Source organism: Canis aureus, chromosome 24, assembly GCF_053574225.1.
Source record: "Canis aureus isolate CA01 chromosome 24, VMU_Caureus_v.1.0, whole genome shotgun sequence".
Lineage (NCBI taxonomy): Eukaryota > Metazoa > Chordata > Mammalia > Carnivora > Canidae > Canis > Canis aureus.
The window spans coordinates 30034933-30059381 of NC_135634.1; the positions used below are offsets into that span (position 1 = coordinate 30034933).

A 24449-nucleotide genomic window follows, 5' to 3' on the forward strand; every position below is an offset into this window, starting at 1 on the left:
CTGTCCCCTTAAGATTTCTCAATCATTTTTTCTTCCTTCCTTCCTTCCTTCCTTCCTTCCTTCCTTCCTTCCTTCCTTCCTTCCTTCCTTCCTTCCTTCCTTTCTTTCCTTTTCTTTCTTTCTTTCTTTCTTTCTTTCTTTCTTTCTTTCTCTCTCCTTCCTTCCTTCCTTCCTTCCTTCCTTCCTTCCCTCCCTCCCTCCCTCCCTCCCTCCCTCCCTTCTTTCTTTTTCTTTCTTTCTTTCTTTCTTTCTTTCTTTCTTTCTTTCTTTCTTTCTTTCTTTCTTTCTTTCAGATTTCTCAATCTTAAAAAAACCACAACACAGGATGCCTGGATGGTTGAGTATCTGCCTTTGGCTCAGGGCGTGATCCCAGTTTGGGGATCAAGTCCCACATCAGGCTCCCTGGAGCAGCCTGCTTCTCCATCTGCCTGTGTCTCTGCCTCTCTGTCTCTCATGAATAAATAAATAAAATCTAAAAAAAAAAACAACAACACACACATAAAACCACAACACTGTGACCATCTACTCTACTATGCAATATAAAAATGTACATTAATTTTAATATAAGCTTAGGAAAAATGATAGGAAAGGTTAATTCGCTGAAAAGATAATACGGTATATTCCAACATCAAAATGAAAGAAACATAAGATAACTTAGTCTTTTTCATTCTCTATACTAAGTACTGCCATTAATATAAATAATTGAATTCATTTTGGTTTAACCAGTGTCTCATTATTCATTCCCTAGCTTTCCCTTGTCATGTCACCTACCTATCACCTAACACTCATTCCCAAACCTCCACCTACCTACTCATCTACTTCCTTTTCTACACATCATCTCATCTAACCAACAATTACTTATTCTTTGAAGTTGACATACATGTGTAGGTGTATTTACCTTAGTCTACTTTATTTCATGTAGCAATGAGATTAATAATTACCCATCAAGGAGTCTGGACTAGAGTGAATATTGAGAAGCAGGTGTGTGTGTGTGAGATTTCATAACCAGATACTATTAAATGATGAGAACAATGGCTAAAAGATAGTGTTAACATGCAAACTTAAAAGCTGACAGATAAGAAAGAAATCTCCATGAGATGATTTCTGGAATTATGAAAACCCCTATTTAGACTCTTAAGTCCAACACGGTCTCAGAATCTTTCAGATCTGCTCTTATGTTCTGGCTACGGAAGGATGCCTTCTAGTAGGAGTATCTGTGTACCACAGAGAACACCCTTCATAGGCTGTCATTTTAAATTCTGGAGTCTGAATTCCTGGGAAACACCCGCATCATTTCTTTTTTTTCTTTTTTTAAAAAGTAATCTCGGGCAGCCCGGGTGGCTCAGCGGTTTAGCGCTGCCTTCAGCCCAGGGCCTGATCCTGGAGACCTGGGATTGAGTCCCACATCGGGCTCCCTGCATGAACCCTGCTTTCCCTCTGCCTATGTCTCTGCCTCTCTCTCTCTCTCTCTGTGTCTCTCATGAATAAATAAGTGAAATCTTTAAAAAAAAAAAGTAATCTCTACACCCAACTTGGGACTCAAACTGACGAACTTAAGATTAAAAGTTACATGCTCTACCAACTGAGCCAGCCAGGCACCCCTAAATGCCCATATTATTTCTAAAGTCATTAGTTATTTAATAGATTGGTCTATGGATAGACAGACATACAGATAGATAAACAGATATGCAGATGGAGATATATGCTTAGCGCTGTGCTAGGTACTGTGGGGAAATACAGAGATGTCTATCACCTAATTCTCATTCTCCAGAAGTTACAAATGTATGTGAGGAAAGATAGCTGTATGGAAAATAGGTCATATTCCAAAAAATGATTAAAAAGCAATTAACTGCCATGGATATGGGAATTAAGCAGTCCTTAAAGGATGGGTATGATTTTGATTATGCAGAGAGGTAGGAAACAGCATTATAGGAGTCATAATCTATCTTTTGTTTTTTATGACACTATACTTTTATAGATTCCTTCATATGTCAATAGCACTTTCTCTGAATCACTTTCTGGCTATTCTTCTTGTATTATTATTACTGTAAGTATTTACACCAAGGTCTCATTCTTGATCTATTCTATGTTTCAAGTAATTCCATCTCAAAATTTTAATGATCAATTACCTTATATTAAGGATTATAAACTTTCTAACCTAAGTTCCAGTTCCACTCAGATTACAGAGGCTGAAATACCCTGTATTTTATTGCCTTCAGAAATTCTCTACTCAATATGAATTTATCTTTTATTACCATTCATTCATCCTATATATTTCCTCTAAGCTATTTTCATGGGCCATCTGATCTTTCCCTTTGTTTTTTAAAGATTTTATTTATTTATTTATGTATTTATGTATTTATTTATTTTAAGATTTTATTTATTTATCCATGACAGACACAGAGACAGAGAGAGAGAGGCAGAGACACAGGTAGAGGGAAAAGCAGGCTCCATGCAGGGAGCCCAATGAGGGACTCGATCCTGAGTCTCCAGGATCAGGCCCTGGGCTGAAGGCAGCGTGATCTTTCCCTTTTCTTAAGTTCTATAACATCAATCATTTCTAGCACTCACTGTTTAAATTATGTGCTGACTTGTACTATTATATAATTGGCTCTTAGGTAAATGTCTTACCTTTCCTATAAGATTATGCTTCAGGAATGCAGAAATTATACCTTACCTTTCTCCTATATATCTCTTTATACACAGAATGCCATATGCACAGGAGGTATACTATAAATAATTGTTCATTCCTTATTGAAAAGTATGAGGTTAAAAATGTCAAATGTAAAATAATGCTGAGAATTAGTTCACAGAGGGTGCTGTTGACAAAACATATTCTTAAAGACTCTCAAATCCCCTTTCTCCTTGAGTATCTTTTTTTTTTAATTTTTATTTATTTATGATAATCACAGAGAGAGAGAGAGAGAGAGAGAGAGAGGCAGAGACATAGGCAGAAGGAGAAGCAGGCTCCATGCACCGGGAGCCCGATGTGGGATTCGATCCCGGGTCTCCAGGATCGCGCCCTGGGCCAAAGGCAGGCGCCAAACCGCTGCGCCACCCATGGATCCCCTCTCCTTGAGTATCTTAAGATAGGACCCATAAATTACTGTAGAAACTTCCTAACTGGGATTACTTACAATCTTTTCTCCTATGTTGTTGCCAAAGTGATCTTTCTAAAACACAAATCTGATTTTATTACCTCAAGGCTCCAAGTCCTTTAATAGGTTCTTACTACTGTCTGGAAAAAAATCTAAACTCTTCATCATGTTTCATCTGTCCAAATATATATATATACTGTGCTCTAGCTATATACTCTGGTATCTAACTGCCTGTTTGTCCTCCTTGCCTCCATTCATGTGGTTTCCTTGTCTTTAATTTCAACTGCCTCCTCTGTTCCTATTCAAAGTAGAAATCCTGCTTGTGGAGTTTTCTTTGACTTTCAGTAATAAATTAAATGGTATTCTCTGGGATCTCAAAGTATTTTGTATATGGTTTTATTATATCCGTTAAAGTATATTACAATTGTTTACTCTTCTGTCTTCCATCTCTGTGTCCCTAACACTCAGAAGAGTGTTTCTCATATAAGAGTGGAATGGGGGGGATCCCTGAGTGGCACAGCGGTTTGGCGCCTGCCTTTGGCCCAGGGCGCGATCCTGGAGACCCGGGATCGAATCCCGCGTCGGGCTCCCGGTGCATGGAGCCTGCTTCTCCCTCTGCCTGTGTCTCTGCCTCTCTCTCTCTCTCTCTTTGTGTGACTATCATAAATAAATAAAAAAAATTAAAAAAAAAAAAAAAAAAAAGAGTGGAATGGAAGGGAAAAGGCAAAAAAAATGAAAGGATCTTTGAATGTGGTTAAAAACAGGTCACTGGTGATTGTAGAAAGTACAGTTTAGGTGGGTAAGAAGGCAAAAAAAAAAAAAAAGACTAGGTATATGTGAAATGAAGGATGGAATAGGTAGAAAGAAAATATTAAAAATATTCATTTTAAAAATCTGGCAAAAAAAAAAAAGAAAAAAGAAATGGATAAAATAAAAAATATCACTATTTAAAAAAAAAAAACACAGAAAGCTGACCAAGTTCTAAGGCAAAAGAAAGCAATTTGAGAGAAAAAAACAGCAGGTTTTAAAGAGTAAGTATAGAAATCATATCCTACACTCAGAGGACAGAGAAGAGAGAGTAAAAGGTGAATGTAAGACAGTTTGTGGACAACGATGTTTTAAAGTGAGCATAAAATACTTTCCATTTCAGGCATTAGGATTCCTTTAGTTTCAAAGGCATTTCATTCCTTTAGTTTCCCAAACTAGAAATCTTAAAAACAAAAAACCCCAAAACCAAACAAACAAAAAAACTTTTGGCACATTCCTTCTATCCAGCTGTTACTAATTTATAACCAACTACTTTCTTTTTTTTTTTTTTTTATAACCAACTACTTTCATTTCTTCTTTCTAGACATCTTTCAAATCAGCTCTCTCTTACCCCTGCCACTACTCTACTACCTAATAAGCCCTCATCAACTATCAACTGAATTACTACGAAGCTCCTAACAAGTTTCTAATTCTAGTGTCTCTATCATCAAATTTAACAAGAATACATATCCAGACTTCTCTCAAACATACTCTGTGAAGCTTTCTCTGACCCTGTCCCTGACCAGATTTACTCCCCCTTCCATGCTACTATTGCTCCTATACAACAGGGGTTGGCAAACTCTGGCTCACAGTCAACTCTGGCCCCTTCCTATTTTTATAAATAAAGTTTATTTGATAAATAAATAAAGTTTAATTGGAAAAGCCACTCCCATTCTGACTGTATGTATTTATGGCTGCTTTCATGCTACAACAGCAGAAATGAATAGGTACAACAGAGACCATATGTCTAAAATATTTACTATGTGGCTTTTCATAGAAAAAGTTTGCCAACTTCTAGACTCTATAACCATACTTATATTTTACTTTACTTGTTCACTTACAATAATAATAGAAGTTGCTATCAGGTACTTACTGAGATAAGCACTATTCCCAGCAATTACACATATTATCTCATTTACTCTTCACAACACTCCTAAAGGGGCAGATATTTCTATTTCCATTTTTTAAAAAAGATTTTCTTTATTTATTCATGAGAGACACAGAGAGAGGCAGAGGGAGGAGAAGCAGGCTCCATGCAAGGAGCCCGATGTGGGACCTGATCCTGGGACTCTGGGACCAGGCCCTGAGCCAGAGGTAGACACTCAACCGCTGACCCACCCAGGCCTCCCTACTATTTCCACTGTACAGATGAGGAGACTGAGGATCTTCATTCTAGACTCTATGTTTTTAACAACAGTAATACTGTCTATATTTTCTTTCTTGATTTTGTTAAGAACAAAGATCATGCCTAAATCATCTTATTCCCAGAGCCTAGCATAGTGCTCGATATAGTATATATTCCATAATTGTTTACTAAATTAATCTTACTAACATCCATTTTCACCCTGGCCTTCTTCCTGCTCAGTACCCTTCAATGCCTCCATGTTTGCTTACTGCATCAGGTCTAAACCATAAACTGCTCTGAAAGGCTTTAAGTCTGACCATAATCCAAGGCAACTATACTTAGCAAAGTTCAAAAAACTTAAAAATGTCCAACTTCTAGGAGTCTTATGGTTTTGGGTCTTACATTTAGGTCTTTAACCCATTTTGAATTAATTTTTGTATATGGTGCAAGGAAGTGGCCCAGTTTCATTCTCTTGCATGTTACTGTCCAGTTTTCCCAATGCCGCTCATTGAAAAGATGGTCTTTTATCCATTGTATATTCTTGTCTCCCTTGTCATAGATGAATTGAGCCTATGTGTGTGGGGTTATTTTTGGACTCTCTGTTCTGTTCCATTGATTCATGTGTCTATTTCTGTGCTAGCACCATGTTGTTTTGATTACTACAGCTTTGTAGTATATCTTGAAATCTGAGATTATGATGCCTCCAACTTTGTTCTTTCTCAAGGTAGCTTTGCTATTTGGGGCCTTTGTAGTTCCATACAAATTTCAGGATTACTTGTTCTAGTTCTGTGGAAACTGCTATTGGTATTTTGACAGAGATTGAATTAAATCTGTAGATTGTTTTGGGTAGTACGGACATTTTAACAATATTGATTTTTTCAATTCTTAAGCATGGACTATCTTTCCATCTGTTGTGTCATTTTCAATTTATTTCATCAATGTTTTATAGTTTTCAGAGTATAGGTCTTTTGCCTCTTTGGTTAAGTTTATTCTTTGGTATTTTATTATTTTTGGTGCAGTTGTAAATGAGATTGTTTCCTGAAATTCTTTTTCTGCTATTTTATTATGAGTGTAAAGAAATGCAACAGATTTCTGTATATTAATTTTGTATCTTATGACTTTACTGAATTCATTTATCAGTTATAACAATTTTCTGGTGGAGTCTTTAGGGTTTTCTATATATGGTATCATGTCATCTGCAAATAGTGAAGGTTTTACTTCTTTAGTACCAATTTGGATGCCTTTGAGCATAGGCAGTAATCTCTCTGACATCAGTCATAGAAACATTTTTCTAGATATGTCTCCTCAGGCAAAAGAAACAAAAGCAAAATTAAACTATTAGGACTACACCAAAATAAAAGAATTTTGCACAGTGAAGTAAACTGTCAACAAACAAGGCAACCCACAGAATGGGAGAAGATATTTGCAAATGATATATTCAATAAGAGGTTAATATCCAAAAAAATATAAATACTTATATACAACTCAACACTAGGAAAACAAAGAATCCAATTAAAAGATGAGCATTTTGGCTCAACATTTTTCCAAACAAGATATACAGATGGCCAACAGACACATGAAAAGATGCTCAACATCACTAATTATTAGGAAGTACAAATCAAAACCACAATGAGATATTACTGCATACCTGTCAGAATGGCTAAAATAAAATAGACAAAAAATAACAAATGTTGATGAGGATGTGGAGAAAAAGGAACCCTAGTGCATTATTAGTAGGAATGCAAACTGGTGGAGCCTTTGTGGAAAACAGTATGGAGGTTCCTCAAAAAATTAAAAATAGAATTACCATATGATCCAGTAATTCCACTCTAGGGTATTTACCCAAAGAACACAAAGATACTAGTTTGAAAAGATATATGCACCCCTATGTTTACTGCGGCATTATGAATAAAGAAGATGGGGTATATATAAACAATGGACTACTAGCCATAAAAAGAATGAGATCTTGCCACTGGTGACAACATGGATAAACTTAGAGGGTATAACACTAAGTGAAATAAGTCAGATGGAAAAAGATAAATACCATATGATTTCATTCACATGTGGAATTTAAGAAGCAAAATAAATAAATAAAGAAAAAAGAGCCACAAACAAACAAAGACTCCTAAATACAGAGAACAAACAGGTGGTTGCCAGAGGGGAAGTAGGTAGGGGGCATGGCTAAAACAGATAAAGGACATTAAAAGTACATTTTTTATGATGGGCACTGAGTAATAATACATAGAATTGTTGAATCATTATATTGTATACCTGAAAGTAATAATACTATGTTAATTATACTTCAATTAAAAAACATTTTAAAATACAAATAATGTTCAGCTTCTTTTTCAGAATTGGCTACTCTTCCTTCTTAAGCTGTGTGACTCTAATTCAATATATAAAATAAAGTAAGCTACCAATGAAACTCACCTGCCATCACGGGACCTGTGGAGACTGCCGTGGTAGCTGCTTACTTTGCTGTGGACACTCCCTGCTTTGCTTCTCTGATCATCCACCATAGCAAGCTGAGTTGAAGAAGCATGTGTGGACGTTCCTTGAGTGGAAGTTCCTCTTGATTTTCTTGTAATAGGAGTATTTGGATCCCTCAGAAGAGACTGAGCAAAATCAGGTTCCTGTAGTACCTGTCGGCTTTCATTTACTATCCTAGAAAACAAAATACTAAGTTAAAGGTACAGAATAACATCCCTGTAGACCAATAAATGTGACACAATGACATTATTCTTGAAATTAATTGCTTTTCAAATGTCTTTAGGAGAGATATAATATTGTTGACAGAGGAAAGAATCTGTATTCTAAAGTGGCATGATGGAAAGATGCCTGTATTAGAGTAAGAAAGTCTGGATTTTAGTTCATTAAATACATGATCTCATGCAGGTCATTATCCCCTTTCCTTCATTTTCCTCATCTATAAGATGAAGCTCTACAATTTCATCATTTCTAAAGTCACTTTCAATTAAAGAAATTTATGATTCTCAAGGACTTTGAAATTTTTTTTAAAGATTTTATTTATTTGAGAGAGAGAGAGCAAGCACAAGTAGGGGGAGAAGCAGAAGGGGAGGGGGAAACAGATTCTTCACTGAGCATGGAGCCCCGCTGGGGCTTGATCCCAGGACCCCAAGATCAGGACCTGAGCCAAAGGCAGACATTTAACCCACTGGGCCACCCCACTGCCCTTCAAGTACAATGAAATATTATAAAGATACTACAATAAAGTAGAGAAACATTTTCTTGAAGTTTATGGATGTATTAGAGGCCTCACTGTAGTGTGTGTGTGTGTGTGTGTGTGTGTGTTTGTGTGTATAATTTAAGGAGATGAATTATTGTCAAGAACAAAAGCTTTTAACTGCTATGAAAAGGTTAAAAGCAGATAAATGTTTATGATAATGAACAATGCAGCAATTAAACTGACAAAAGAGTAAGTTAAATAGTCACAAAGATCAGAGACTCAGTTTATGTAAATAAACGACTGAGAATCAGGGGTTAAAGTTAGAATCAGAAAAACAAATGAAAAAATAAAGCTCTGACATATAAGGATTTGATCATACATTGAGAAAGTGCATATATTCTAAATTTTCAGATTACAAAAGGATTGTTGTTACTATTATTGTTGTTAGTGGTGAGGTAGAAGGGCTAAAGAATGGTTAATACTTGTTGGGTACCCACATTGTGCCAGGCGTTTTACATAAAGTCTCCTTTGATCCTTCTTAATGTTTTTATTATGGAGATCAATGTTCTAAGAGGGTATCTCTAAGAGGATATTATATATCTATTGTGAATAGACCTCTATTAAGTATAAATACTGTGATCTCCATGTCATAGATGAAAAAACTGAGGTCCTAAAGGATTAAAGAACTTTCCAAAGTCATACAACAAAATCAACAGTCAAACTTAAGTTTAAATAGCTTGGTGGTGCTAGGGTGGCTCACACTTGATCTTAGCCAAAAGGCCAAGAAGCAATGCTTAGGTGGCTCAGTTGGTTAAGTGTCTGACTCTTGATTTCAGCTCTGAAAATAATCTCAGAGTTGTGAGATCAAGCCCTTCACACTGGGTGTGAAGCCTGCTTGAGATTCTCTCTCTTCCTCTCCCTTTGCCCCTCCCTCACACTCTTGCACTCTAAATAACTTAAAAGCTAAATGTAAGGTAATGATAAAATATATTTATAATGATAAAATATTTTATATAACATATCTATATATGACACATAATATATATAACACACACACACACACACACACACACACATATATATACACACATATCTCCTCAAATCAAAGTTTCAAAAACTAGATAGAAGAAAGAACAAGTCAAAGACAGTTTTAAAAAAACCAACCAAACAAGTATATGTTTCTCTGGTCATCAATGGCCCTAATCATATAATCATACATCCCAAGTCAGTCTTGGTTGCTAACGTTATTTTCTAAACTTATTTTTTTTTTAATTTAGTTCAGACTGACATCTGGTCATGCCAAAAATTTACTCCATCTTCAAATGGTAAAGTTTTGTCCCCTCATTTCATAGATAAGAAAATAGAGAAATTAAATGATACGATCTAGATAATTCCAAAATAAGATTTCTAAAAATATTTCAGTGTCAGAATTACTAAACACAATCTTAAATGTGGCTTCACTTAGGGGGAAAACACTAATTCAATTAGCACAATTTTAGAAACTAGTCTCTTTATAGCATAGTACATAACAAAAGGGATAAGAGCAAAGACGAGAGTCTAGAGTCAGACTACTTGGGTCTGAATCTCAATTCAGCATTCACTATGAAACCTTGATTCCATGCCTCAGTTTCCTTCTCTATAAAATGATGATCTCTCTTACAAGGCTGTTTGAAGGATTAAATGGTTTAATAATATATAAAATGCTTAGAACAGTACTTGGAGAATTGAATGTGCTCAATTAATTGGTAACCATTATCACAATTACCTTATAGCTATTTCTCAAGGCTAAAGCAGATAACTTAAAAGCTAGAGATAGCTATTGGATGCTCACACTCGAGCTCCAGGATAAAGAACTGCCACTCTAGTCTAAGGCATAGTCCTGGCTTGTAGGACCACAATGACTTTGTTAGGTGGGGATCCATGGTCACAGAAAACCAAATAGAAGGGTCTTGGGAATTCTAACCAGTTTCAAAAATATTCTGGCCCAACCAGCATCCAGCAAATAACTAGGAGTAGCCCCATAAGAGTGGGATTAGTTCTATCTAGAATTTCCAATATAATGCTATTAAAGAATTGTTTGTGTATGGTCCAGAGATGACCAGGAATGTTTAATACAAGCCATTTTCCTCAGTATTATCTTTTAGTGTGATTAAAATGTAAATATTTCAAAGAATACACAGATAAGTCACAGTAAATCCCACAAGGATTTTCCCATGAAGGCAGGGACTTGGCATCCCTGGTATCACAACATAGTTCGTGGTACATAGTAAGCATTCTATCAAGACATTCTTAAAAAATGAATGCCCAGGAAACACATTTTGTTGTTAAATAACTCTTATTCCCTTCTTTCCTTCTGTGCTCAATGAAACTGTTACTTAAAGGAGAAATGCATTATCTGGTACCCCTAGTAGCAGCCTCAGATACAGTAGTAAGAAATGTATATTTAAAAAATGGGATTAAAAAAATAAATAAATAAAAAATAAAAATAAAAATAAAAAATGGGATTATTTTGTCTCAGTCTAATCTGTGTAACAGAAATGGATAATTACTGGTACTTTAGAAAATACAGATTTTGTTAATGAGGCATTTTAAGTTGTATGGGAAAAGTACATTAACCCATATAAGGCACAATTTAAAATACAACCTGAAGAGTTTTATAGACTATCTCTCAAACCTATTTTCCACAGACTTAGTTTAAGTAAAATCATAAGCATATAGACTCCATTAACTTAGAATTTGAGATAATTCAGGTATAGTATCCACATAAGATTTAAATGGAGTAAAAAGTTTGAAATCTTTTATTCCTTTATGAATATTCCAGGGGCTTGCTTTCTTTTGCTTCATGACTAAAGATTCCATAAATATGTCCTCAAGAGATTGCTTTGACAAGTTTTATATTTTTACCATGACACTCTAATACACAGTGTGGCCAAAGATGAATTATAATAATTTCTTGATTCACTTCATTATCATTTTATAATATATTCAATATCATTTTTCTATTTTGGCTTTAATGTATACTTTATCATAATGGAATAACATGTTATCCATATAATTTCTGGTATACTTGGAAGAACAATGGGCAATTGGAAAGGAAGTCTAACCTAATACTTGTATGATTTCGGTCAAAGCATTTAACCTCTGTGTCTTAGTTTTTGATCCATAAAACAGAAATAATACATACCAGTCCTCCCAGGAATATTGAGAAGATCAAGTAATAATATACATAAAAGCATTAATTTGTTTTTAAGAAAATTGTAATTTAAGTTTTTGAAAATAAGAGACTAGATTTCCCTCAAATATTCTGAATTAGTGAGGTGTAGATCTTAAGCCTGGTTCTACTTGGTTCTCTTCTTAGATAAACTTTCATTAATACATGCTACTCTGCTAATCAGATTATAACTGGTAGCAGCTGAGGTTACAATCACGTTGAAACACATCCCCCAAATCCAAATTGTTTTCACATAAGCAACACATTTTATGTGAATATGAGGCTTGTGAACATTGTGATTATTTCAACTTACTCTTTTTTCCTACGACCGTGAAAAAAACTGGCCCATTCAAAGCATGTCTTTTTGCTTCCAACCCAAAAAATGGAGGGAATACCAACTATGAGAGCCATCAGGTATTTCATCAGAAAGAGAATCAGGTCTGGACGACTCATTTGAGTAACCTACAAGAAGGGAAAGAAAAATATTTTAAATATGTAAAAAGAACTTTCTATCAAAGGCCATTATCAATATTTTTTTAAAATAGTAATTCTAGGGATCCCTGGGTGGCGCAGCAGTTTGGTGCCTGCCTTTGGCCCAGGGCGCGATCCTGGAGACCCGGGATCGAACCCCACATCAGGCTCCCGGTGCGTGGAGCCTGCTCCTCCCTATGCCTATGTCTCTGCCTCTCTCTCTCTCTCTGTGACTATCATAAATAAATAAAAATTTAAAAAAATAGTAATTCTACAGACTTGATATTTTCACTTATAGAGTTCCAGAGTTAATTTTCTCATTATATGGAAAAGATACACACTTTGAAAATTTGACATATGTTTTGAGTCATATTTTTCTTCTTAGCTCACAATGCTTTTTTTTTTAAGATTTTATTTATTTATTCATGAGAAACACAGAGAGAAAGAGAGAGAGAGAGAGGCAGAGACACAGGCAGAGGGAGAAGCAGGCTCCATGCAGGGAGCCCGACGTGGAACTCGATCCCGGGTCTCCAGGATCATGTCCTGGGTTGAAGGTGGTGCTAAACCGCTGAGCCACCCGGGCTGCCCACAATGCTATCTTCTAAAGAAAAAGATTATTAATGTAGAATACAAGCCATGAATAGGGATAGAGGCTCAAATAATACCTATATTCTTCTCGGCTAATTCTGTTAGTCCTATCATTGGTCATTACAATGTAAGAGTAGGAAAGTAGTAATCTTTTCCCATTTTATTAATTTCTGTTCTTATCTTTTATAGTCCTTCCTCCCACCTATTTATTTTACTCTGCTGGGTGTTTTCAAGCTTTCTTTTTAACCTATGAGTTATTTATAAGTACATTTTCTAGTTTCTAGTCAGATGAGTTTTTAAAAGTTGCTTTTTATTGTTGGTTTCAAGTTTAATTATTGTGGTCAGAAAATGTGGTCTATTTCATTCTGGTTACCTTAAACTTTGAAGGCTTCCTTTTGATTTAAGACACTATGAATTTTTGTAAGTATTTCTTGTGAACTTTAAAATAGCATATACTAAAAATATATATATATAATAAAATAAAATAGCATATACTTGGGGATCCCTGGGTGGCTCAGTGGTTTAGCACCTGCCTTTGGCCCAGGGCGTGACCCTGGGGTCCCGGGATTGAGTCCCGCATCGGGTTCCCAGCATGGAGCCTGCTTCCCCTTCTGCCTGTGTCTCTGCCTCTCTCTCTCTCTCTCTCTCTCTCTGTCTGTCTCTCATGAATAAATAAAATCTTTAAAAAAAATAGCACATACTTTCTGTTGGGTACAAAATTTTCTATATGTATTAGATCAACTTTATTAGTTCTGTCATTCAATTTTTCTGTATTCTCAATTAATTTTACCTGTTTTATTTTTTAAAAGATTTTACTTATTCGTTTGAGAGAGCATGCACGAGCAGGGAGGGGGTTGCAGAGGGAGAGGAAGAAGCAGACTCTCCATTGAGCAGGGAAGCCTAATGCAGGGCTTGATGGACCCTGGGATCATAACCTGAGCCAAGGGCAGATGCTTAACCAACTGAGACACCCAAGTGTCCCTACCAATCTGTTTTATTTTATTTTTATTATTTTTTCCTACCAATCTTGTTTTTTTTTTTTTTTTTCCAATCTTGTTTTAATAGAGGCATGGCAAAATCTCTCACATAACTAGGGACTTGTCAGTTTTCCTTCTAATCCTGTCAGTTTTCACTTTCAAGCCTATGTTAGGTGTTTAAATTCAATAATGCTCTAGCTGCTCATTTTGCTTATTAATGCTCTTCACCTTAAACTATTTTTATCTGACATTACCAAAGCCAAATCAGCTTTTCACTTCATCATGGCAGCATATTTTCAAGGTGTATCTTTTCCTATTTGCCAATGTATTTCTTTCAAGTCTGTCTCTTTTGGTTATACTGCTTTTAAGTAGTATATGGTTTACTCCCACTAAAACGTACACCCCATGAAAAGATTATTTTCCCCCTTTTTTAAAAAAGATTTTATTCATTTATTCATGAAAGACACACACACACACACACACACACACACACACACACACACACAGAGGGGCAGAGACACAGGCAGAGGGAGAAGCAGGCTCCATGCAGGGAGCCTGACGTGGGTCTCCAGGATCAGGCCCTGGGCTGAAGCCACCCGGCCACCCGGGCTGCCCTTTCCCCACTCTTTTATCCCTACCATCTAGACCAGTGCCAGCTTGTAGTAGGTACTCAATAAATACATATTTAAAATATACTTGGTTTTATTTTTAAAAATTAGTTAAAATGATCAGCATCTCCATCTTTTAGAGTAAGAAAATACTCCTAGCATACTTTAGCTACCTATATTCTTTATTATTTTCCAGAAATTCAAAACAACCTTTGTAAAAATAGTTATCTTTATTATCTATAACTTTGTTAAAAAGTGCACCCTATGCCTACCTTTGGGTTCCCTTCACTTCTTGCTAAAGGATGATCTTTAGAAATTCTTACAAATAAGGTATGCCAGAGATAAATTATTTTAGTCTTTGACAATGTCCTTATTTTGCCCTCAGTCTTGAATGATAGTATAGATGGGTAAAGTTATCTCTCAGCATTTTAAAAACATTAGTTCATTATCTTCGAGTTTCTATTGTTTCTGTTAAGAAGTCTAATTGATAATATTTTGGAGATTTATTTCCTCTCTGGTAGCTTTAAAATTTTTATCTTTTTCACCTTATATTCCCATTGAATGTCTCTCATTGTGATTGATTTTTATTTCTCCTGCTTAGCATACAGAGTGTACTTTTATCTAAGGACCCAAGTTTTCAATTCTGGAAAATTTTCAGACATTAGGTTTTTTAGACATTATTACAGCTTTTTGTTCTATAACTCCCATTAGATGTGTATACTGAAGTTCCTCAATCCTTATTTTTTAGGTCTCTTAACTACATAATTACATAATTTTTAGCATTCTATGTCTCTCTATATTCTGCATTCCGGGTGAACCCTTTAGAGGAATTTTCTACTTTACTAATTCCCTCTTCAATCATGTCTATGTTAGGATTCATTCTATCTACTGATTTAAGTTCCATAACTTCAATTCTAAGATGTCTAATTAGTTCTTATATTTGTGTATTCTTATTTCATTTCTGCTAATGTATCATTATTTCTTATTCTTTTAAAATGGTTTTTATTATTTACCTTTTGGAGAATCCTAAACATACTTTTTTTTTTAAGATTTTATTTTATTCATGAGAGACACAGAAATAAGAGGCAGAGACACAGGCAGAGGGAGAAGCAGGTTCCATGCAGGGAACCCGATGTGGGACTCAATTCTGGGTCTCCAGGATCACACCCTCAGCTGAAGGCAGGCACCCAACTGTTGAGCCACCCAGGTGTCCCTAAACATACTTATTTTTAAATAAGTCTTTAAAAAATTCGTTTACTACTTTCATTTCATCTGGGAGCAAATCCATCTTCTGACTGTTGATTTTGTTGTATGCTTTCTAGGTTTGGCTTTTTTCTTTTTTGAATTGTGCATTGAAATTTTAGTTTGCAGGTTTGAGAATTTTCCCTCTTCTCCTTTCTCTCTCTCTCTCTCTCTCTCTCTCTCTCTCTCCCTTCCTCCCTCCATTTATCTTAGCCTGTCTCATGACTTTTTGTCTTCACCAGTGCACACAGGTACATCTTCAAAAACTAGGTTCCAAAAATAAAAAACCAAACAAACCAGGTTCCATATTGGTGACTGTGAGCTTCAGACGTTATTGGTTACTGGGGACTCAGTACTGAATCATTGCAGTTTGGCTTAAGTATTGGTCTTACAGCTGTACTGGCGACCTCACATCTCTAGATAAATATTTTTATATTAACTACAGCTTCAGGGAACAGTTGTTATTACTTTTTACACACTTCCTTTCAGGAACAGGGAGCAGGGGAGCCTCAATTCCAATTTCTAATTTTAACCAATGAGGCTAATTCTGGCCCTCTGACTTCCATATGACACACTTCCCATTATACCCCAGAAACTGGATGTCCAATCACCTCTAGCTGGAGTTCAAGAGGCCCATGTTTTTCATCCTAGTCATCAATTTGCATTTCTCTTTTTTTTATTTTTTTATTTATTTATGATAGTCACAGAGAGAGAGAGAGAGAGAGAGAGGCAGAGGGAGAAGCAGGCTCCATGCACCAGGAGCCCGACGTGGGATTCGATCCCGGGTCTCCAGGATTGCGCCCTGGGCCAAAGGCAGGCGCTAAACCGCTGCGCCACCCAGGGATCCCTCAATTTGCATTTCTATTATACAAATAAGTTTATTTTGTCTTTTAGACTGATTATATTTAAAAACTTTTATTATGGTTTATATATAACTGATTTTATGTTTTATCTATAAGTGCATATGATTAGAGTTAGCCTAGTAAGCTCAAAACATAGAACTTAAATTATACTTATAACCTAGAATTAAGGTGTAATTCCTTTAGAATTTACCTAAAAATCAAAAAGCAAATATTTATAGATCATCCACTACTCTAAGAATAATTCTGTTCAAAACCCCGTGACTTATAAAACAGATGTAAGGTTTGATTAATGTTCCTACCAAGCTGATAATCTAAATGAAAATGCAAATTAAAAAAAACACTGAATAGTTAAGAACTATAGTTAAGAAGCAAGTGAAGAGATACTAAAGCAGATCATAAATAACCTCCCCATTAAAAAGTACAAAGGCTTTCTATTGTTTCATTTTCTAAAAAATTTTATTCTTAAGTAATCTCTATACCCAATTGGGCTCGAACTCATAACCCTGAGATCAGGAGTCACATACTCTACTGATAGAGCCAGACAGGTGCCCCTATTTCACATTTTTAAAAAAATACTTCTATATATAGCATCATTTATTGATGATCTCATACATTACAAAACTTTTTGTCCCCTCCCACCAGCTTCTATAACACTGCATAGTCAGATTACTCTCCTAATGAGGCATTATTTTCTTACTTCATTACTTTTTTTCTTGACTTCCTACTCCTGCTCTTCTACCCTTTGCTCCCCCACTACCCTCTATACAAGAGTTCTTAAAGTCACTCCTCGATTCTCTCTTTACACTTTCAACTAATCATTTAAACTTAGAAGTCATCTACTCATATTCTTTACCTAATTTGCTTCAATATAGTTGTTCTGTGAATATAATTAGTATGGTGGTATTGATAAAATAATACAAGTATGCCTCTTTCATGTTCAAGTAGCTTTAGCTATTCTCCCCATGTGTCCTACTTTTTTGCTACCAAGGACAAGGCTACCATTCCAAAAGTCCCAGTCAATTCGATAAGATGCCCTGCCAGAAACAAAACTTAAAAACATGGTGTAAGTATTGGGAACCATGAGACAAAAAGATATCCAGAAAATCCAATAAAATCAATAGAAAAAGGAAACAATCAAAGGGTTCAGTAAGTTGGGCAAGATTAATATAAAAAAATCAAATGTTTTCTTACGTATCAGTAACCAGAGAAGAAACATAATGAAAACAATTTCATTTATAATAACAAACAAAAGCAAGAAATATCTAGGAATAAACCCAGCAAGAAATACAAGAAAATGATAAAATGCTATTAGAGAACACAGAGAAAAACTGAAATACTAGAGATACAGTCCATCTTTCTACATGCAAAGATTTAATGTTTTAAATATGTCAATTCAATTATCCCCCAAATTAATCCTATAAGCTTGGTACAATCCAAAAAAGAGCAATAGGATTTTTTCATGGAATATTAAAAGTATATGATGAAAGTATTTCAAATGGGGAAAATATCATAGATTGTTTAATAAATGATGTTAGTATGGTTGGCAATCCACCTGGTAACAGTAATTTAGATGCCACCTCTCACAAGAAAAAAAATAAACTCTAGACAGATAATAATAAATCATAAAAGTATGAAAAGAATGAAGAACATTTTTATAATGGCGGTGCAGAAGGCCTTTTTAAAAAAGTAACATGAAGCAAAAAAGACATAAAAGGAAAAGACTAATAGTTTTGAATGTTAAAAACTTAAAACTTCTGCAGAACAAGAAATATTAAATCAATAGGTTAATGACTAAGTAGGAATATTAACTATATTATCTGTCAATAAAGCAAAATAAGAAACAGAAACTGAGTAAAAATAGAACAAAGGGAAGAAAATAGCAAATACACACACATACAAGGATATACATATCAACAATGTTAACAAAACTAAAATAGCTTTAAGAGATTACTTTGCTCAATTCCATTCAAATAAACCTGAAAACAAAAATAAATGGTAGTAAAATATAAACAAAATTAATTATATAAATAAAACTATATGTCTCATTTATGAATTTTTATTCAAATAGAATTGAACAGCAAATTTAAAAGATACGCCATGACCAAAACCAAAAATACAAAGATGGTTCAGTATTAAGAGACCAATTTATAAATTCCATACATTGCTGGATCAAAGGGAAAAAATATATATAATCATTTTCACGTATGCCAAAAGGCATTTAATAAACTAAACACCTATTTTTGTTTTTTTAAGAGTTGTAAAAACATACAAATAGATGGTGAATAAGTTCTTAACGTGACAAAATAATTCTCCCTCAATCCAAAAGTATCATGCTTAATGGGAATACCAGGAGCCACTAAATATTCTCATTAAGGTCAGGAATAGAATAATATGTACCAGCACCACTCTTAATTAACCTTGTTTCAATAGTTCTAACAGACTGAAGTTAGACAAAAGAAATAGATTATGAATATAGAAAGGAGATAAAATTACTTTAATTTATAAGTAATATAATTTTATACTTGGAAAATCTAAGAGATAAGATAAAAACTATTACATATCATAAGCAAGGTGGTGAGGTACAAAGTAAAATACAGAAATCACTTTCATATATATGTAGGCAAAAAAGGGCTTCATTTGCCATTGTATGAGCTTAACCGTGCCATCCTAAAATTCATATGTTGAAGTCCCTCAAAAGGACTTATTTGGAGATAGAGACTTTAAAGAGGTAATTAAGGTTAAATGAGGTTATATGGGTGAGTCCTAAACCAATCTGACTGGTATCCTTAGAAAAGAAATTTAGTCACCTAGACACCAAGGATTCACCATGTGAAAAAAGACCATATGAAGAAAAAAAACACTAGAAAAGATATGTGAGGAAATAGAGATGACTACTCATAAAACAAAGACAGAGGCTTTTGAGGAAACCAACTATGGTGACACCCTGATCTTTGACTTCCAGCCTTCACAACTTTGAGAAAATAAGTTTCTGTTGTTTAAACCACCTAGTCTGTGGTATTTTGTTATGGCAGCCTTAGGAAACTAATACAATCACAGTAACAAAAAAGATAAACACCTAGTAAGGAATAAACTTAATAAGATAAGTGAGTGATGTACTGGAAGAAGTTTTATTTATTTTTTATTTTTTTATTTTTGGAAGAAGTTTTAAAATGTACTCCCCTTAAAACATGCTCTTGGCTAGAAGGAATCACTATTATAAAAATGCAAATTCTCCTTGATTTAGCCATTAAATTGAACACAATTTCATTAAAATACCAACAGAGTTATCTGGGTATTAAACAGGATGATTTTAAAGTTCATACAGAAGAACAAACAAGTCCGTCTAAACAGGAAAATGCTGAAAGAGAATAGAAATATGTAAAATTGAACTATAATTGTGTAATTAATAATGGGCACAGTTTGAGTATTTAAATGATATTCCAAACTGTTCAGAAAAAAAGAGAAATTATTCAAAAAGTGGATGCTAGATAGGTATCTAGAAAAAAATAGCACTGAAGCCATAACATGTCATAACAAGATAAATTTCTAATAGATCAAAAATTCTAATGTAAAAGAAAATTAAATGACAACAAAAAGAAACCACAAAGTTCAAGATGAAAGCTTTCATATTCTCAGGGTAAAGAATGACTTTCTAGTTATAACACAAAATCTAGAAGCCATAAAAGTAAAGATAGATAAATCTGACTACATAAAACCCCAACATTTCTGCATGACTAAAACTTCTTGAACAGTCAAAAGACAAAAAGCTAATATAAAATTGTTACAAATTTATGGCAGATAAAGGGGCTAATTTTGTTAATAAATAAATTCTATAAATAAAAGTCTACTAAAGAAAACTGGCAAAAGATATGAACAGTTTATAGGAAATGAAATACAAATATAAGAGCTCAAGCTCACTTATAGTTTAAAAAATTAAAAATTATTTGATGGAAAAAAAAAATAAATAAATAAAAAATAAAAAATAAAAATTATTTGATGGTAATCTTACCAATTAGATAGGTAAGATCGAAGTCTGATAGTATGTTGTATTTGCAAATGTGTGGAGAGGTATACTCTCATATATTGGAGATGAAAATATAAATTCATGTCACATCTATAAAACACAATTTAGCAATATTTATCAAAATTATATCCTTTATGAAGCTAATATAATGTCATATGTAAATTATATCTAAAAAATTAAACCCTTTGATCAAGGAATTCTTTTAAAAATTTATGCTGTAGATCTATTCACATATATGTGAAATGATATACAAAAACTGTTTGAAATAGTAAAATATTAGAGACAATGTAGTTTATCCAGCGCATGGTATATTATGAGGTCATAACAAATACTGAGGGAAACTTTTCACTTTAGGTATTAACCTCCAAGGTATATTGTTAAATGACAAAAGCAGGATGGAAAAGTGTGTATAGTTGTTACCATTCAAGTACAAAAGAAAAAGGAATATACTTGTTTGCACATGTATAATCATCACTGAAAGTACATATAATTCCCTGTGACATTCAAGTCATCTTGGGAAGGGCACTAGGCAGGTGGGAGACAGGCATAAATGCGAAACCTTTTCCCATATACTCTACTTTTAGGTTTTGACCCATGTTTTTAAGAATAAAAAAATAGAGAACTTCATTTTTCTAAGTCTGAGCATTCCAAAAATAAAAATAAGAGTTGGATGGGATATGAGAAAAAATCCCCATTGGAGGGCAGTATATAAATTGGTATATTTCTGATAGACAATCTCATAATACTTACTAAAAAGTGAAATGTGTACAACATTTGAGCCACAAAGTCTTTTTTTTTAAATATATTCTAAAGAAATAGGTTAATACTAGGAGATTGTTCAAATAAATTAAGATGATTCAAATAACCAGATAAGTAGCCATTCAATAATGGTAACATAAAGTGGAAAAAGGAAGATATAGTGATATGCTTGTAAATGTTTAACTGGTTCTCTGGATGGAGAGTCCTGTTTTGCAGCATCTACAAATTTTGTAGTGTAAATTCACCAACCATGCCACTTGCAAGTTACCAGTGTGACATCACTTACTGTGAAGTCATGAAGAGATAAGCACAACTATCTCTTGTGAGTCTGTGTAAGCCAGCTCTAGTACACTACTAAGGGTAGATGAATGTGTCAAATATGATCACATTTATAATTTTAAAATTCTATATAATATCTATTATTTATATACATGTCAAACATGACTTTTTGGTGTTTTTGTAAAATACCACTATAGATTGTTCTAGTTATCTATTAGTGAGTAAGAAACCATACCAAAACTTAGTAGCTTAAAACAGAAACTTATCATCTCTGAGTTGACTGCGTTCATTTGGGTAACTCTCATCTGGGTTGTCACATAGTTGCAGTTGGATGACAGATGGGACTGGAATCATCTAAATGTAATATTAAAATGAACATATATATAAGTATTTCTTCACTGAAATACTTGGAATCTCAGCTAGGATTGCTGGAAAAGGTGGGAGCTGGATGGGATCTCTCTCCCACTCTCCTTCTCCTCCTCACTTCACACAGCCTTACCGTATATCTCATGACTAGTTTGGAATTCCACACTTTGTGATTTCAGAGCAGGTTGGCTTCTTACTAGAGGCTGCTTCCTCCCACAGAAAGCATTCCAAGAAAACTTGGAAAAAAATGGCAAAGCTTCTTATGACTTAGCTTCAAGGGTCATACAGAATCACTTCTGCTGCATTCTACTAATCAAAAGCAAGTCACAAAGCAAGTCCAATTCAAGGAAAAGAACTACACAAGAGCAAAATGTGTAGTTCATTGGCTGGAGGCAAGAGAATGTATATCTCTAGAGAAGCTATCAAAGTGTTAGAAAAATATAAATACTGGTTATATTGATGGGGAGGTGTGTTTTTTCTCTGAATATGTTTTACAATAATTTTTTCCTGATATTCTGGAATATTTTATTAAGTGGAGAAAACCATATGTATATAATAAACATTATAAAACATATTAATCAGGAAAACTTTTCATCATATTAATGGAATGCCAAAAACTCATGTCATATAACATAAATCTGGATTATGGTAGTATCAGTAAATGTTTTATAAATGAACTCTCTAAGGAAAATATAAAAATTATATTCATATTTAATAAAGTATATAGTGAATATTTAAGCTTCAGATAAACAGATCAATGATCAACTACACTGAAAACATGATGATGAACTGTACAGGACTCAATGCCCAGGATTTATATTCTGCATTTGTATACACACACACACAAACACCCCTTTTTGTGACTTCCCTGCATTTTCCACCATGGCACATTATTTCTTAAACACAGATTTTCACATAGTAATAAGAACAAATGACTATAGGTAGTATATAAAATGAGTTAAAACATGTAAGGTACTTAGAACTGTACTTGACACCTAATAAATACTCAAACATGTGGTATATGGAGTACTATTATCCCAAAAGATACTAAAAGGTCCATAATAAGATAGTCCATGGTAAAATAAAATTTTGATATTATAATCCCTCCTTGGAGATTCACATGCACATTCAGATAATTAGGGCTCTGAGAAGTCCTGAAGTAAGCAACTGTTTATCTTCATTCATCCTAGTGTTTCTCATGCTATTATATACACTTAAATTACCCCACCTGAAAACTAAAGAGGTTAGAATAGGTAAATCCTAAGTTTATTCTAATAATCTATAACCCTATTAAACTTGAAAATTTTTCTAGGGGAATTAGAGCCTAGCCTCTAATTTTTTATTATGTCTATCTTATTTTGCTCCAAAAGCTATTCTCTATTATTTAAAAATCTATCATACTAGTTAACACATACATTTTAACCATAATTCTATACATTTCTGACTCACAACGAAGAGAAAGCAAGTTCCTATAAAAATGGAGGGAGATAAGGGGAAGAATGAGGCTATTGAGAGGCATGTTTCAAATCACGTCAGCCTGTATTTGGTGAATGGTGAAAAAACAATGACTGAAGAAAAACAACTATTTGTAAATGTGAGGAAGAAGGCCAAAAACATAAAAATTAAAACTAGTAAAACTGTAAAGTATGGAGGGAGATTTAATCAGAGTTGAGCTCAGAATCAGCGGTGTTATGTAATGTGAAAAGAGCACTGGCCGGAGCAATGTGACCTTGGTCAAATAATTTAAAGAATAGGGATGCCTGGATGGCTCAGTGGTTGGGCTCTGCTTTCAGTTCAGGGCGTGATCCTGGAGTTCAGGGATGGGGTCCCACATAGGGCTCCCTAAGGGGAGCCTGCTTTTCCCTCTGTCTGTATCTCTGCCTCTCTCTTTATGTTTCTCATGAATAAATGAATAAAATCTTAAAATAAAAAAATAATTTAAAGAATAGCAGGCTTGAACTTAATGACTTTGCGGTTGCCTTCAATTACAGATGACTGGTCATCTGCCTAAAATACTTTTCTTCAGAGATCTTATACAGTCTAATCCCTTTTATATATATGTGGAATCAAAGTCAAGGGAGGTGAATTGATTTGTTCAAGGTCACTAATTCAGTCACTTAAATACTGAGTGCCTACTGTGTTCTGGTACAAGACATACAACAGTAAGTGAGTCAGAAAATTCCCTGCCCCACTGAGCATACATTCTAGAGAGAGGTGGCAACAGAGTGAGGTCAGAGTGTTGCCAAGTGACAAGGAAATAAAAAAATATATATAATACCATGGAGTAATTAACTCAGAACTAAAGCAGGGTAGGGAATGGGGTTTCGGAGATAGTGCAGTGCATGGGCCATATATTTTCAATCAAAATTGTGAGAAAAGGGGGAATCCCTGGGTGGCGCAGCGGTTTGGCGCCTGCCTTTGGCCCAGGGCGCGATCCTGGAGACCCGGGATCGAATCCCACATCGGGCTCCCGGTGCATGGAGCCTGCTTCTCCCTCTGCCTGTGTCTCTGCCTCTCTCTCTCTCTCTCTGTGACTATCATAAATAAATAAAAATTTAAAAAAAAAATTGTGAGAAAAGGTATCTCCAAAAACACATTTAAACAGGGATTTGGAGTATACTCTG

General features: G+C 34.5%; 1 protein-coding gene and 1 non-coding gene across 9 annotated transcripts in view; both read right to left on the reverse strand.

Annotated features, from left to right (window-relative positions):
* FZD3 (frizzled class receptor 3) overlaps positions 1-24449 on the reverse strand; it is a 106663-nt gene that overhangs the window by 17976 nt on the left and 64238 nt on the right. For all 8 annotated transcript variants that reach the window (XM_077868701.1, XM_077868700.1, XM_077868696.1 and 5 more), the window contains 2 exons: positions 11962-12110; positions 7681-7914 (listed from right to left, as the gene is read on the reverse strand). In XM_077868701.1, coding sequence (XP_077724827.1) covers positions 7681-7914; positions 11962-12110 — 383 coding nt within the window. The remainder of the gene's footprint in view (positions 1-7680; positions 7915-11961; positions 12111-24449) is intronic.
* Positions 9048-9229, reverse strand: LOC144296636 (U2 spliceosomal RNA). The gene has a single exon (XR_013363659.1). It is a non-coding gene; the product is annotated as a U2 spliceosomal RNA (small nuclear RNA).